Source organism: Pleurotus ostreatus (genome assembly GCF_014466165.1).
Source record: "Pleurotus ostreatus strain PC9 chromosome Unknown scaffold_9, whole genome shotgun sequence".
NCBI lineage: Eukaryota > Fungi > Basidiomycota > Agaricomycetes > Agaricales > Pleurotaceae > Pleurotus > Pleurotus ostreatus.
In genome coordinates this window covers 525,273-539,372 of record NW_023503164.1, presented here as the reverse complement: position 1 = coordinate 539,372, position 14,100 = coordinate 525,273, and the positions used below count along the sequence as shown (strand labels likewise).

Genomic DNA, 14,100 nt, shown 5'->3' with positions numbered 1-14,100 from the left:
TCAGGGTCGTCGAGGGGCACACGGTTTCATGTACTCAGTATAGAGGGTTGCAGAATGCTAGAGGGGAATGAGACCTGAGGAGTAGCATATCTCCCAAGAGCCAGGGCCGCTATTTTCAAAAGGAATGGAGGCGAATGGCGATCATAAGTAGATTTGCCACTTTGGGCCTAAGAGGATTCTCGTTGCGCCATTGATGCTTTGATGCTTGATGAGATATAACATCTGTACAGCATGCGTGCCGACTTAGCTGATAGCGGGATATGGTATGTATCCGGAAAACAATATTACAATGGTACGACGGTTAACTTCTACTGCTTCTACATGAACTGCGCACTGAACTAGGCTTAGAGCTTGGGCGAGGCGATGAAAGAAACACCCTGTGCATGTCACGTCAGGACAGGAGACATCAAACTTTGAATGTTACGTACCGTTTGAATGTTGGTAGCGAGTTCGGGGATGGCAGCCTTGACAAGTGCTGTCTCGGCATCTGTGAGGCTCCCCAAGGTGTTGATCTTGGCGACGCCCTCAGGCTTTTGGGAGGTGATTGCATCAGATCCCCGTACACACATATACAAATGGCAAGGCACTTACTCCGAGCTCAACGACGGTTGAGAAATAGTCCAGGTCCTGGCCAAGCTCCTTCTTCAAGGCCTCACCACCAGATGGGTCTGCGGAGAGGTTGACGAACGTGGGTGCCGAGACGCCTTTCTCGCCACCGATAGCACGAATGAGTTTCGCCGCGAATTCAGCGCCAGCGTACGCCATTGACAAGGTGGCGGAACCGGCGCCGTCCTTCGCCTTGACTACCTCATCACCACCGAATTGGATGCGCTTGACGAGGGCTTCGTACTGATCGGTGGTGAGGTTCGCAGGGAGAGGGTGGGACGATTGGGAAAGGAGGGGGACGATGGTTACACCGCTGTGGCCGCCGACAACGGGGACAGCGACTGATTTCGAAAGGCTGAGGTCGCCGAGGATTTCGGCAACGAACGTCGAGGCGCGGACAACATCCAGAGTCGTGACACCGAAAAGTCTACGAGTGATGGTCAGGAAAAATAAAAGGATAAACTGACGAAGAGCGAACCTCTTCGGGTCGAAAACGCCGTGCTTCTTGAGGACTTCCGCGACGATGGGGACGGTAGAATTGACGGGATTGGAGATAACGAGGATGAAAGCCTTAGGTGCCGCAGTGGCGATCCCGGTAGCCAGATCCCGGACGATACCAGCGTTGATCTGTCCGGATGTAAGCGATAAATTCCACGAGACGATAAAATCTTGGCCTCACTTTGAACAGGTCATCTCTGCGTGTAACCATCACGATCAATTCCTCAAACACATTTCAGAGTCAGCATGGAAAACATACCTTGTCATCTACAACTTCTTTCAGTCTCAGATCGTCAAGAAAGGGACATGAAATACGCACGCCTGGCTTCCGGGGGACTCCAGCGGGAATTACGACGACATCGGCGTTAGTCAGGACTTTCTTCAAGCCATCGTCTGGTGGCAAGTAGCCCACGACCTTGGCTGGTGTGGAGATATGAGACAGATCGGCTGCGACACCAGGCGTGTTCACGATATCGAAGAGACCCAACTATCCAACAAAATCGGGTCACTACTTCACGATTGCAACGTCCGATCATGAGAAAGAACGAACCTCTGTGATGAGTGGGTTGGCTTTCAAGAGCAGCGACAGAGGCTGGCCAATACCACCTGAATCAGATCATCGATGAGCTCGATCCCCCAACGCCCTGACACCACCACGCACCTGCAGCACCGAGAACAACAGCCTTAACCATTATGGATGTTAGAAGGGGTAGAAGTGGATAGAGTGAAAGTCGTTAAGAAACAAGATGGTGAATCGAGAGGGGTTCTATTTGAGCTATTTCGAGGCGGGAATCCGTGAAGTGATCCTGCGTCTCACGTGTTTGCGATCGCATCATCTGAACGCTGTATTCGAGCTCTGCACCTAGGTCACCCGCCTCTAGATTGCCAATTCAGCGTTCAAGAAGAAAGGATATTACTGCTCGCAAACCTCTCTCATTTGCTGCGATCACTGATCACAGCGTTGAAGACAGCTTGTATTGATTTCGCGGCTTGGGCCAGGATATTTCAAAGTTGGACCTTTTCTTGCTGGATGCCCGTCGCCCGCTATACACCGCAGAAATGCTGCATCGGGTTCCGAGTCGCCATATCACGAGATTCCGGCAGGCCTTGCCTCAACGGCGACATAACGGGAGGCGTGTCGACGGAATGGAAGATGGGGTCCGGAAAGACACGGAAGTTGGGTATGGTTGCTCTTTAGCGCCGGCGCCTAACCTTACTGTAGTTGGTGACTCTGCACCTACATGACAAGGCCCTGGTTTCAGAGTGTACAAGCATTGATAACGACGCTAACCAACTGTAGGCCGTGGTATGATAGGCTCAGCCGTTTATAACATTCTGACGGAGAGACGAGGGCCAAGAGGTTCGTTCCCGGTAATTACTCCCACAAATTCTAGCTAACATTAGGCACACTGGCAGGGAAGTCGAACAGCACCGAGACCTTTTTCTCTCTCGAAAAGTCCCTACAACCTCACACATTTTTTGCCACGACGTTCATGTCCAACGGTATGATCAAGGGCTAATGGGAGGTCGAGGCGATTGTAAGTCGAGGGAATCGTTAGGCGCAGTTCACCAAGCTCAAGTCTAGCTTCATTTTGTCTCTGATAGCTTCCTGCAATACGGAACTCTGAGTGATCCGATGGGTGCTTCTCCGCGAGCCTCATTTATGGCATCAGAACCACCCCAACACCGATGCACCAACTCCCGACATAAGGGTCAGTGAATAGGATCCGTGCTACCCTCTGGAACACGAACTAATCCTCATACAGACAGAAGTAGTGACTCTATTGCGTCCACATCACCCACCTGCACGCGTCAAACCACGAACATTTAAGTTCGTCTGCAATGAAGGATACGCGCAAATAGAGTTGGTTTGTGAGCGAAGCTTTCGTGCCTTGGTCGCCTTGCGAGGTCAAGAATTGATATTGAGGCCCCGCGGAGATAAACACAAAGAATGTGCCATGCTCATGCTAGCCCAGTCAGCAGACCGTAGTCCAAACTCGCCAGCATTGATTCGTTTCCGCTCGTGGCAACCGACAGAAGTGGCGAAGAGTCTAGCACGACCACTAGCCAATTGCAAGGCGGTTAAGCATACTAGAAACGAGTCGATAATTTGTGTTAGAGCAACTATCGACGGCGTTATCTTCCCGGAGGTCTCCAAAATCCGTATGTGTAATATCTGAGATATTGGTCGTTCATACAGCTGTCTCACCAACTTGACTTTCCCCTCATCTCGCCGATTCAATGGCTCGTTCATGTGGGACGTTCGAATACGGCAACGCAGGGATGGATAGCGCAGATCCCATGTCGTTCTCCCTGTCCACCTTCTTTACTTTGACTCCTCGACAACCCCCTTGGTCTTGTCGTGAATTTACACCCAGGAAACTTGGTTGAATCTTTTCACTAAAAGTCGCGTCGAAAATAAATCATAGCGGGAGGCAAGGCTCTTGTTGAATCGTTCGCTGCAATCTCATCGTCGCAGTGCCGAAAATTGCGAGCGGTCAACAATAACTGCAAGGCCTAAAGTTCTACACAAAATTGATGCAATGTGTGAGTTTGTCCACCGTATTCTCTCGTTTTTCAACTTGAAGAACATCGATAACGCAGTATGGAGGTCGACGCTGCGACCGAGAATACCATAGCCGACATTCCGTCTCCACACGCAGCCCAAGGAATACCGTGGCTTTTGTTCCTGGATCAACAACAGTTGGTGTGAGCTGGAATTACAGTAAGTCCTCCCATCCGATGCAATAATAGAGAAAAGCTGTTAAACCGGGCAAATCCTCTTCTTATAGCCGATGGACGCTCAACACTCCCTCAGAGACGCTCATCACCTATAGGATGGCACATCCGCCCTCTGCACTTTGGGCGTCAAAACCAAAACGGTGGTGTCGCACGTCGCCGCACGTAGATGTTGCACCCTGAACTACATAGGCCGAGGCCAAAAAGTCAAGAACCTGACTATATATGGATCCACCCTGTTTGTCAGACATCCCGCTTCTCAAAAGGCTTGGCCCGAGCTGAATTGACACTTGCACGAGGGCGCATTTTAGGTGTGTCACTTGCAGTCCTCGTTGAAGAAGATTGATGAGAACTCACAGCGCTTCATGGGAGTAAAGCCCTCGATATGTCTATTCGGCTCTTATCGAGAAGACTCGCCTGAGAAATCTTCCCGCGTTTTCGCATACCTTTCCGTTGGTATCAGATAATCCAGAGGTATAAAATCCCCACCTATAATCTTATCAGATTGCAGGTCCATCGGATTTCCCTTTCAAATATGTCCGCCCTCGCAGAACAACGCAGGAGTCCCTCCTACGAAGAGAAATCCGGAATCGAGCAAACCTCAGAGGTCGATGAGCTAAACGATCTCTCTCTGGCCCCGAAACCTCCATTGCCGTTGGCATGGAAGGCCGTTATGGTCATCTTGACCTGCATGTGCGCCTGTGAGTGTTTGCGAGCCGGTTATGTCTAGATCGTGCTAACGGGCAATTGTCATAGTCGGCAACCATTGGTCCAGTGTGAGTGGAGAAGATCTCATTACCTCCCCCAGATAGCCTGACCTCCGGCTCTGCCCTATTCACAGAGTTTGATTGTGTTCGTTTCTCACTGTTCTGGGCAATTCTCATTATACTCAAATTCAATCAATGCAGCGCCCTCAAGACCACTATTTTGAAGAATCTGCACATCAACAACTCGGAGTTTGCGACGCTCGTACGTTCTTCGATTGATCTATTTTCGGGTGTCGTCCTTATAGTCCGTTCCTATAGGTCGCGGTGACGAACCTCGTGAGCTTCTCAGAATGATTGACTGTGATGTGGCATACTCATACTATGGGTTCAAGGTCAACACGTTTCTCTGTGTCGGAATCGGGTTCTCGATTGACAAGTGGGGTGGCCCACTTCTGACTGTTATTCTTACACTTTTCCACCTGGCCGGATCCCTTGTCATGGCTGGATCTGCTACGAATTCCTTGAGGAGTTACCCGCTTCTTATTGTCGGAAAGGTGCTGACGTCTATCGGTGACGGTTCTATCGACAACGCGCAACATCGTATATTTTCGACGTATTTCGCTCCGGGCCGCGGCTTTGCTTTCACCATCGGTATGTCACCGGCAGTTCTTTCTCCCGCTGTTACCTTCTGATCGAGGCTGACCTCGCGGTGTAGGTGCCATCTGGTAATGCAAATTTCAAACTTCCCTTCACTTACTCTCGGCTCATTGTTCGACTCGTGTAGGTCTGTTGCAAATCTTGCACAATTCACGGGCTCGTCCACAGCAAACGTTATTTCGGCCAATACGGGGACGTACGCATGGGCGTTGTGGGTCAGTTCGATCATCAGTTTGTTTTCTGTTTTGTGCTCTGTTGCCGTGTTCTTCCTCGACCGATACCTCCGCACCCGGTATGATATTACCGATTACACTACCGGAAAGCGACATTTGGGGGCTACGAAGGCCGGCACGTTCTCTCTCAAAGCGGTTACACAGTTCCCCATCACTTTCTGGATCATTGTGCTTTTCACGGTCTTCGAGAATGCTGGTGTCCAGTCCTTCGTCGGAATTTCGACGTACGTGTTGGCGTCACATATACTATATGACGTATTCTTACGCAAAACAGTCAATTCGCCCAACAGAGACTCAGGAAGGGAGCTGTTATCGGTGGATGGGTCTCGAACTTCTACCTGCTGCTTCCAGCTTGTTTGACACCGTTCCTTGGAATATTCATTGATTTCTACGGAAATCGGGTCACGTTCTGTAAGAACAATGTCTTCCTACGTAGCATTGAGCTACTGACACTGAGAATCATTAACAGTGTTCCTATCTGGGACTACGTTCCTGATCTCTATGCTTTTGCTCAAGTTCTCCCACGCGGTGCCTACCTTCGGTACGCGGTCGAAGCCTATATCCTAGTGTTCACTGATATAGATCTTCAACTCACTAGTTGCCGCTTATATTTTCTATGCTTTGGCTCAGGTCAGCCACCACCCGTCGTTTGAATGTCTAGTTTAACAGATTGATGAAATACCCAACAGTGTGTTACTCCAGCACCACAAGTCGAAATCATTCGCAACGTCATACCCGACCCGGCTCTCTTTGCTACCGCGTGAGTTCTACATCTTCGCTTCAATATTAAACATTAAGCGATGTACCCGCTAGATTCGCCATTAAGAGTACGTCAATTAGAGTCCACCCCATCGACAATTTGTTTAACGTGGGTTACAGAGTCCGCGGTGCAAGGTTCCATTGTGATCATCACTACTGCAGCTGGTCGACTCCAGGACAAAGCAAACAACTCGCTTGATCCCACTATATCGCTCTGGCTCGCTTATGCTTTCATCTGTTTCTTCGTGTCAGCTACCCTGCTCTCGCTAACCTACCTACCCTTCGGCCAAAAGATGCTCCCTGGCGCTAGACTCTCACAGGTAGCCCCGAGGAAACTCACTCAGGAAATCAACAGGTTGGCAGCCAGAGTTGGCTTAGACAGAAAAACGAAGGAAGATGGTGGTGAATTGACAGCAAAGGAGAAGGAGAGGATATTAAAGTCGCCCAACCCTGGTCGTCCTTATATTGTTGGTGTTCTACTGCCCTCGGCCGCGTTTTCGGTGGTTGTAATTGGTTGGGTTATCTTTGGTGTTGGTATATCATGGGGTATCCATGCCATGACAAACGGAAGTGCGTCTGGAGACTGATATGTTCTGTTGTACATATGTGTTGAATAAATACTTTGTTCGTTGTGCTAAAGAGATATCGAAAGATGGAATTGTTTATTTCTTGATTCATGCCGCCTCTCACAATTTCCACGTTACTCAGCGGCTTATGTAAACTTGTAATCTCCATAATTGGCAGTTAGTATTGAAGGCGTTTGTCGGGATCAATTCAGGGTCCACATTCTATCAGAAGAGGGGCGCAAAGGCTGAAGTTTTAAACTAGCTACGGGAATGCTGAAAGCTCGCAGATCTTGAGACTCACCCATCTCATGAGCATGACATATCTTCATAGGCTCCGCTAAGCATAATGGTCGTTCTAAGATTTAAAGTTCTCCGAAGTGACGACGATTATATCATTGTTTTAGCTTCATGCCCTCAAAGCCTCACCATAGTTGCTCACAATCAGCTTCATCTATCCACTTGATCTGGCAAACGGACCTCATTCAAATCCGACAAACAAGACAGACGAACCGGTCGTCGTGAGAGCTGAACCGGCCTATTTTAGCCGTACTTTTGCCCCTGATCGCAGTGGAACGTGGCGCCCCAACTCTTCCGTTCCGAGTTTTTGTTCTCAAACGCTCCGGTCAAGTTCCGTATGGTGTAGGCGACAAAAGCAAAAGCATACGCCTCGGTCGACGTATCAAAAGGCGAAATGACGAAAGGTCCGTTACAATGGGAGCCCGACACTATCGATGGCCCTTGCAGATGGGATGGGAATGGGATGGGATCCGTTCTCCATGACACCCGACGCATCGTTGGACCACCTGTTGACCAATGACGAGCTCTAGGGGATACTAAAATAGGACCCGCCGTAGGAATGGAAGGGTGTATATCCGGTACGTGTCGCCGAAGTGTTAACCGCGTACAGTCACAGTAGTTTGCGAGCTAAGTGACATGGTGGAGTGCTACTTTCAAAATCCCGCGAAACGCCCGTCTATGCTAAGGACGCGCCCGCACTGTACTGCTCTAGGGTGGCAACGAATAATTCGCCGCTATCTCTGGCTTCCCAACCTCGTGGTATACCAGGTATCTGGCTGCTCCGAGCTGTGGAAGGTGCAAGCTTTCACCGTGATCACCTGGCCATCCGTTGAATCCAGCTCTGGGTTTAGCTTGTTCCTATCTTCTCCTTGATCTTTCTCCGGAAGACCGACATGCGAATGGCGTAGTGACCTAGCTTTGTTCTGTCCGACTCGTTGGAACGAACAAGGTCGGAGTACGCACCGACACTTTATGCACCTGATATATTCTGCCTGCTTTTGAGGTCACGTCAGGGGGGGAAGGATGGCAACCCTGCGGGAAACCAGGACCGGGAACTGCAACTCAAAGAACTGCTCAAAGAATAATTCAAAGGTCTATCGCATATTTTCTGAATACAATCCGCCCGCGCGTTGATATCTTATTTCTCCGCCGTTGGGCTTGTTCGTTATCTTCTGAGATGAGGATTAGGCTGCCACCGACGTCATTAATATCATCCAGCCTTCCTTGTACTTTGAAAGCCCGATAGTTCCCGGTCAGAATCTTCATGCTTGGAATCATGGCCTATCTAATCTCTATATTACCTCGGTCGTTTAGGCAGCGTGGGTCATGTCATGAGGGATGCTTTTTAGCAGTCCGCGACCGTTAATGTCGCGATTAGTACACCCATCGTCGATCCGCTTGTCTACTTACAGTAGAAAATGTGCTATCTGTCGAGAAAGTCGATCTCTCTGGGGGAGCTTTCCCCACACGGGGAAGTCTGGAGATCAAGCAAACATTATCAAGCTAGGAACGTGTGCCCTTTGCGCTAGGCCAACTCAGCGGATCGGAGTCAAAGTCAGGCCCCCTACTCAACTACTGGCCACTGAGCCTGTGGCTCCAATTCGTCTCCAGCCAGCCTGTGTGGCGACAATGACCCCAACAATATAGCACGCGCCGCCCGGTGGCACGCGCCATAAGAAAGGTGTTGTGACTTCGTGGTAAACCTTCACAGTCTCTTACCCGCGCGCTTCTTGATCATCTGAGTAGTCTTCGAGTGACGAGTGACTGAGCTGTAGGCGGAAGTGAAGGCCCGGAGCGCCAGCTGTATATCCCAGCGAATTAGTACACCTGCAGTTCTGTACCTTCGTTATAGAAACCTCACGAAGGAAAAAGTTGAACATGATTCCGTGACCGTTTGCAACGTTGGCCAAGCGTGGACCTGTAGCTCCCAGTGCTTTAGGCCATGATGATTAGATTGCGAGTTGATTGGCTTCGTTGCGGAACGTTGTAGACTGCAACCACAGATATAGGGGCTCCTGACATATGGTTCAGGGGTACATGATAAACGTCCATCAGCCACGATGTCTACCTCCGCCGCGGTGCCATACCAACGTCCCCTATCATCGGTGTCCATCAAAACATGAACGTGCGCTGAGGATACGAGCCACGAGCCGCCAGCCAGTCCGGACTTGGTCTCCGAGCGTCCGACATTCGTAATATTTTATTTGGTCGCTGAACAGCATGCCTGACGGTCGCTCCACACTGCCTCGAGGCGGCTTGACACAGACACTGGAAATTAGATGGAAATTCATGCTGAACACCTGTGATACCGGCTGAACAAGGCGGTGGAGTTGAGCGTATGTACATGCATTACGCGGGTTGACCTCGCGTTGATAGACGCTGTCACAATAATACAAACAAAAATATGTATAACAACATTCCTCCATGTTAAATCAGAATGGAACGGAACGCACTGCTAGCGCTGCGAACGAGATGGTTATTCTTGATGTCTTGATGATACGGTATTAGCATCCTGCCGGGAGCTGAGAATTCGGAGCTATTGTAGGATGGATGAGAGCGGTTTATTGCCTACAGTAGGACAGCTTTAGACGAGAGAATCGTCTAGCACACTAAAGAACACCGGCACGCCACTGGCATTATGTACACCGTTGATTCCTAGATGCACCGTGCGAAGGCGGGCGCGTATGTTTTCCTAAGTGCCTGGGCGCCTTGGGTCTTGAACCAATAGCACAAACTGCTTGGGACTGAGAGCGATCAGGCCGTGGAATGTAGGACCTAGAACATGTTATCCAAGGTTATGATCAGAGGAGCAACATAATGGCCATCAACGCCATGACTGTATGATATGGCGCCGATGAAGAACATGGGACGCCACTGTTGTTATCTTTACCGATTGACTTTCCAGTAGCTACTTCGCTGGAGGTAGATACAATCAGTGCGAACCAGCTGGACATCTTTCGGGCGATATACTTACCATCATACCCATGTACGCCGAAGCGAGCCTGTCAAACCGCGCAAGCCATATGCCCATCGAGCGTCAAACCTCCCCAGCACGTCTCTCCCCAACTTCTCAAGTCTTCGAAGTTCCCCCACGCTGACTCCAAGGGAAACCACGTACACACACACAATGCAGCACATACAAATTGGGGCTGATAGCTCGCCAGCCGTGGCGTGATAGGGCGTGATGGATTCCATTGGTCGAGCCGCAGAACGAACTATGGAATTTGCGAAAGAACGTTAGGACCGGTATGTGCGTGTGTATCGAACATATGTCGATCAAAGTGCCACAAGCCCACGGCCACGATGCAAGACGCATATGATGGAGCAGGTATCAGCCAGCTAGGGGCGAGCCAGTCAACGAAAGGCACGTTTAGTCGCACCTCGTATATTTCGATAGATTCCAACAAGAAAAGCAATTATGCTGGCATACTGTAGCGTGTCGTGTCTGCTATATTGATTGATAATGATATATGATATCAATTATGTGAGGCTCCTTCGTGGACATCGGCCAATGTGTTCGGTCGGTGTTTTATCTCGCTAACTTCTTTGCCTTTGCGCATGTCTTCTCGTACGTCGGCTGGCGTGGGCCAATCACCGACTTACCACAGATTCCTATTCGGCATCCAATCGTGCCCTCTTCTTGCATAGGGCTCCCGAATCTCGGGTCTCTTGAATGCCGTGGTACACATACAAATCGATCAATCAATCTTGCTAGTCCAATCTTCTTGACCAGAATCCCGAGACCGACCTTTGCCTGAGTCCGCCCGCTGAGTATGTATCCCCTACAGTCGCGAGAAATTTACCCTAGTTTTACCACCGTGGAGTTGGGAACCCAGTAGAATTTGGTTGATGTGATTCTTGAAGCTCGTGGTGATGACTGAAGGGAGGAGGAAATTTTCTACATTCTTGAAACATGCGGTCAGTGCGAACTGAACGTTGAACGAGGCTCACCTACAACGATTAGCCGTACACGTGTTGTGGCATAAACTTCTTCAGGCCCTGTCAAGGAGAACATATGGTGCTAGCTATGCAGTTCTTCGAGAAGCGAACTGTCGTTGTTCGAAGGCCTACCTCTTTATCTGCGACTGAGATCTTAACGAATATCAGGCCAAGGGGACTACTTGTTCAAGAAAATCTATGCTTTGCGGTAGTGATGATAGTACAGATGTTGGGTCATGACGGCGTTATACGTGGGTGTCGGGGGATAAATAAGAACGGAGGAAAGCAATAATAACAGCGTGAAGTGGGTCATCAAAAAGCTTTGGTGTCTCGAAAATAAAAATGGGGGATGTCGGCGAGAGTGTGGAGGATTTCATATTGGTTGCGTGATGAGGAAGGAAAGAGGATGCAAAAAGGAATCGACTGAAAAATGGTACGAACAAATGAAGATTTTTGGATAATAGTAGGGTAAGGGAATTAGGTCCATTCAAGTCGTTTTTGCACAGGGTGGAAAGGGAGGAAAGTTCATGGGCAAGAAGGGGAAACGTGTCATGTACAACACAAAAGTGTCGATTAGGAGGATGATAGAGTCATTGCGTCGAGAGGTATCGTGGGGGGAGATGGGCAAGAACGAAATAGGATCCAGAAAGCGTCTAGAGAACCCGATTCAGAAGTGCAGTCGTACACACATATCTTCGGCCTAAGAATCCTTTCCCCCAGTGGACCTACTCCTTAGAAGCCATCCAAGCAACTACTGTCCGCCTCCGATATGTTGAACCCGGAGAATGCAGTAGTAATTGTCTTGTAACACGACGAGGATCGGACCCGCGGAGTAGAGCAAACGCCAGCGTCGAATTCTTCGTCTTCGTCAACAAGAACACCTCGGACACGATCGCGCTCTCTCGAGCGTTCACGTTTGCGCTCACGATCGCGGCGACGACGGGCAATTTGTACCTGCGTTTCTTCGGGGGAGTGATGGGGATGTGGGGCAAGATGTGGAGCGTGAGTCGGCGTCGAGGGAGAAGTATAGAACGCCGAGGGCTGTGGTATTGACGGAACAGTTGGAGCATACCGATCGTATGGAGAGGATGGGTGCTGCGTGTGTTTCGTGTTATAATTTGTGCTTCTGTGTGACGAGCGGGGGGAAGAAGGGCTGAAGAGGTTAGGTTCAGGTGGGCTAACGAAGCCATCACTTTCTTCTGATTCAGAGGAGAGGTCGGGTATTAGAGGTGGAGGCATGGAGAATGGGCCCATTGGCGTACTACAACTGCTATCTCGGTCCCGGAGGTCATGCTGGCGGGAGAGCGCCCGAGGGTGGAGGTCTTTGGGAGCGTACATGGGCGTGCGTGCGGGGGATGAGGGTCCCGCATATTGTCGACTCCGTGGGGGTGAGGCTGAGGTAGTGCTATCTACGGCGGCATACGTCCGACCTGGGCAACCGCGCTCCGGCAGTGCACAGGAATTGGGGAGGACAACGATGGGAGAGCGGTCGTACGTCGACGGGCAATGCGCCTCGAATGTGCGTGTCAGCGAGGGCGAGGGCGGGAAGTGGACAGCGTGGTGGTCATGGTGGATAGCGGCTGAGGGAGTGCGCTTGAGAATTGGGCGGGGAGACATTGGTCTGTGTTCCTGAGACAGACGAGAGATAAGATGGTGGAGAACAAGGTCGACGGCGAGCAGGAGTGTTCGGCGACGACGACGACAGCGACGAGCAGACGGGCTCTGGCGATGGGGACGAGTGTTAGCAAGTGGGATGCATTTTGTAGTGGATGGAGGAGAGAGGTTAAAAAGCGAAAATGGGATGGCTCGGGTCACACTTCATTCATCCCTTTGTTTGCGGCCTTATTTGGTCCGTGATTGACTTATTTGGTTCGTTGTGGTTTGTTGTGGCCCGGCCGAACTCACAGCCTGTTGATTCGGTTTCTTACGGCAGCTCAGCTCTGCGGCATGGCAGGGAAACGCGATAAACTGGAAGCGGACAAATGGAACAATCGCCTGTCCGCCATCTTGCCAGCTTGATCTTGCACTTAAGGGTAACTGCCACCCCAGCCATTGTCTGCTCGTTTTCTCAGCCTATATGTCTTTGTTGCCAGAATCCAGAACATATCCGGTGCTCATCCAGTACTCCACTGCGGGACTGCAGTCGTAGTGTCCTATTGTGCGCCATCGTCGGAGGCAACGTGCCAGGCGAGGTGGCCCGGACACTTGCCTTTTCAGAGGCCAAAATCCCTCTGTGTACCTTGGGCGCTTATCACTTGGTGGCTTGATTGTCCCACTGGGCTTGTAGGTGTCCGTGGCGCCACCAGCGGATTGCCCCCGCAGAACAAGGGCATCTGGGTCTGATGTCGCTGGGTTATCTCTTCAACGCTAGCCTGGCCAGGAGGCGTGATGTGGTCTGCATCCCAGCCGTCTATCAAGCGTGGACTCTTCCTTTCGTCCGACCAATGGGCCAGGTGGGGCCACGCTAACGCGTACGCTTAAACAGCACGACGGTTCTCCATCACATATACATAGCGCTAAAGCACTTCGACGCCAGGCCTACCCACCTAGATCTCCTGTCTCTTTGCCTTCTCCCTCCGACCTCTGTACATTGCTCGACGGACAAGCTACAGGAAACCTAGGCCAGAATTCTCCTTCGAAATGAAATTCTACCCAACCCGTGTCTTCTCTCGTCGCTGGTCAAAGAGTCGCGAAGCTTATGGATGTCCGCCGCGGCGTCGCAACCTACCTTTGGGGGTGCTTGCTCGCCCTCGGCACGACTCTGAAGGACGTGGGCTTCTCATATTCTTTCTTGTCGTGCGTGCTAGAGCCCCTTATCGGTGCAAACATTCCGGCGTCCAATCTTCTTTCAGGTACCTTCTTGTTTAACATCAGTCAAGAGACGATAGCTTGTTGCCGCCGATGTCTTCGATTCGTCTCACAAACATGATCGTCCTGGTTCTGCTTTTACGACGGACGGGGGAGGATTGGCTCGCAACCCGCGCTGCTCGGCTCTCCGATACCCACCACGGGTTCCTGTCTTTCTTTAGGCACTTCCCAATAACTGTCAATGTTTCTGGTTATAATTATCCATATAACATTGCGAGCTATCTTCCATCA

The 14,100-nt window shown here is 50.6% G+C and overlaps 3 protein-coding genes across 3 annotated transcripts; 1 reads left to right on the top strand and 2 right to left on the bottom strand.

Moving 5' to 3' along the window:
* Positions 1–344: 344 nt before the first annotated feature.
* Positions 345–1,796, bottom strand: PC9H_011374 (uncharacterized protein; the record flags this gene model as incomplete). Its single annotated transcript, XM_036780859.1, has 9 exons — positions 345–377; positions 429–530; positions 592–1,033; positions 1,085–1,233; positions 1,286–1,301; positions 1,364–1,371; positions 1,424–1,591; positions 1,655–1,710; positions 1,766–1,796. 9 exons carry the CDS (start codon positions 1,794–1,796, stop codon positions 345–347), a joined length of 1,005 nt encoding a protein of 334 aa, XP_036626714.1.
* Positions 1,797–4,378: 2,582 nt separating this feature from the next.
* PC9H_011373 (uncharacterized protein) lies at positions 4,379–6,786 on the top strand (the record flags this gene model as incomplete). Its single annotated transcript, XM_036780858.1, has 14 exons — positions 4,379–4,544; positions 4,600–4,619; positions 4,685–4,695; positions 4,752–4,812; positions 4,869–4,886; positions 4,943–5,201; positions 5,266–5,275; positions 5,335–5,664; positions 5,715–5,851; positions 5,910–5,981; positions 6,039–6,070; positions 6,130–6,200; positions 6,254–6,267; positions 6,320–6,786. 14 exons carry the CDS (start codon positions 4,379–4,381, stop codon positions 6,784–6,786), a joined length of 1,668 nt encoding a protein of 555 aa, XP_036626713.1.
* A 4,947-nt stretch (positions 6,787–11,733) lies between these two features.
* Positions 11,734–12,618, bottom strand: PC9H_011372 (uncharacterized protein; the record flags this gene model as incomplete). Its single annotated transcript, XM_036780857.1, has 1 exon — positions 11,734–12,618. The coding sequence occupies one exon, from the start codon at positions 12,616–12,618 to the stop codon at positions 11,734–11,736; it is 885 nt and encodes a 294-aa protein (XP_036626712.1).
* Between the last annotated feature and the right edge of the window lie 1,482 nt (positions 12,619–14,100).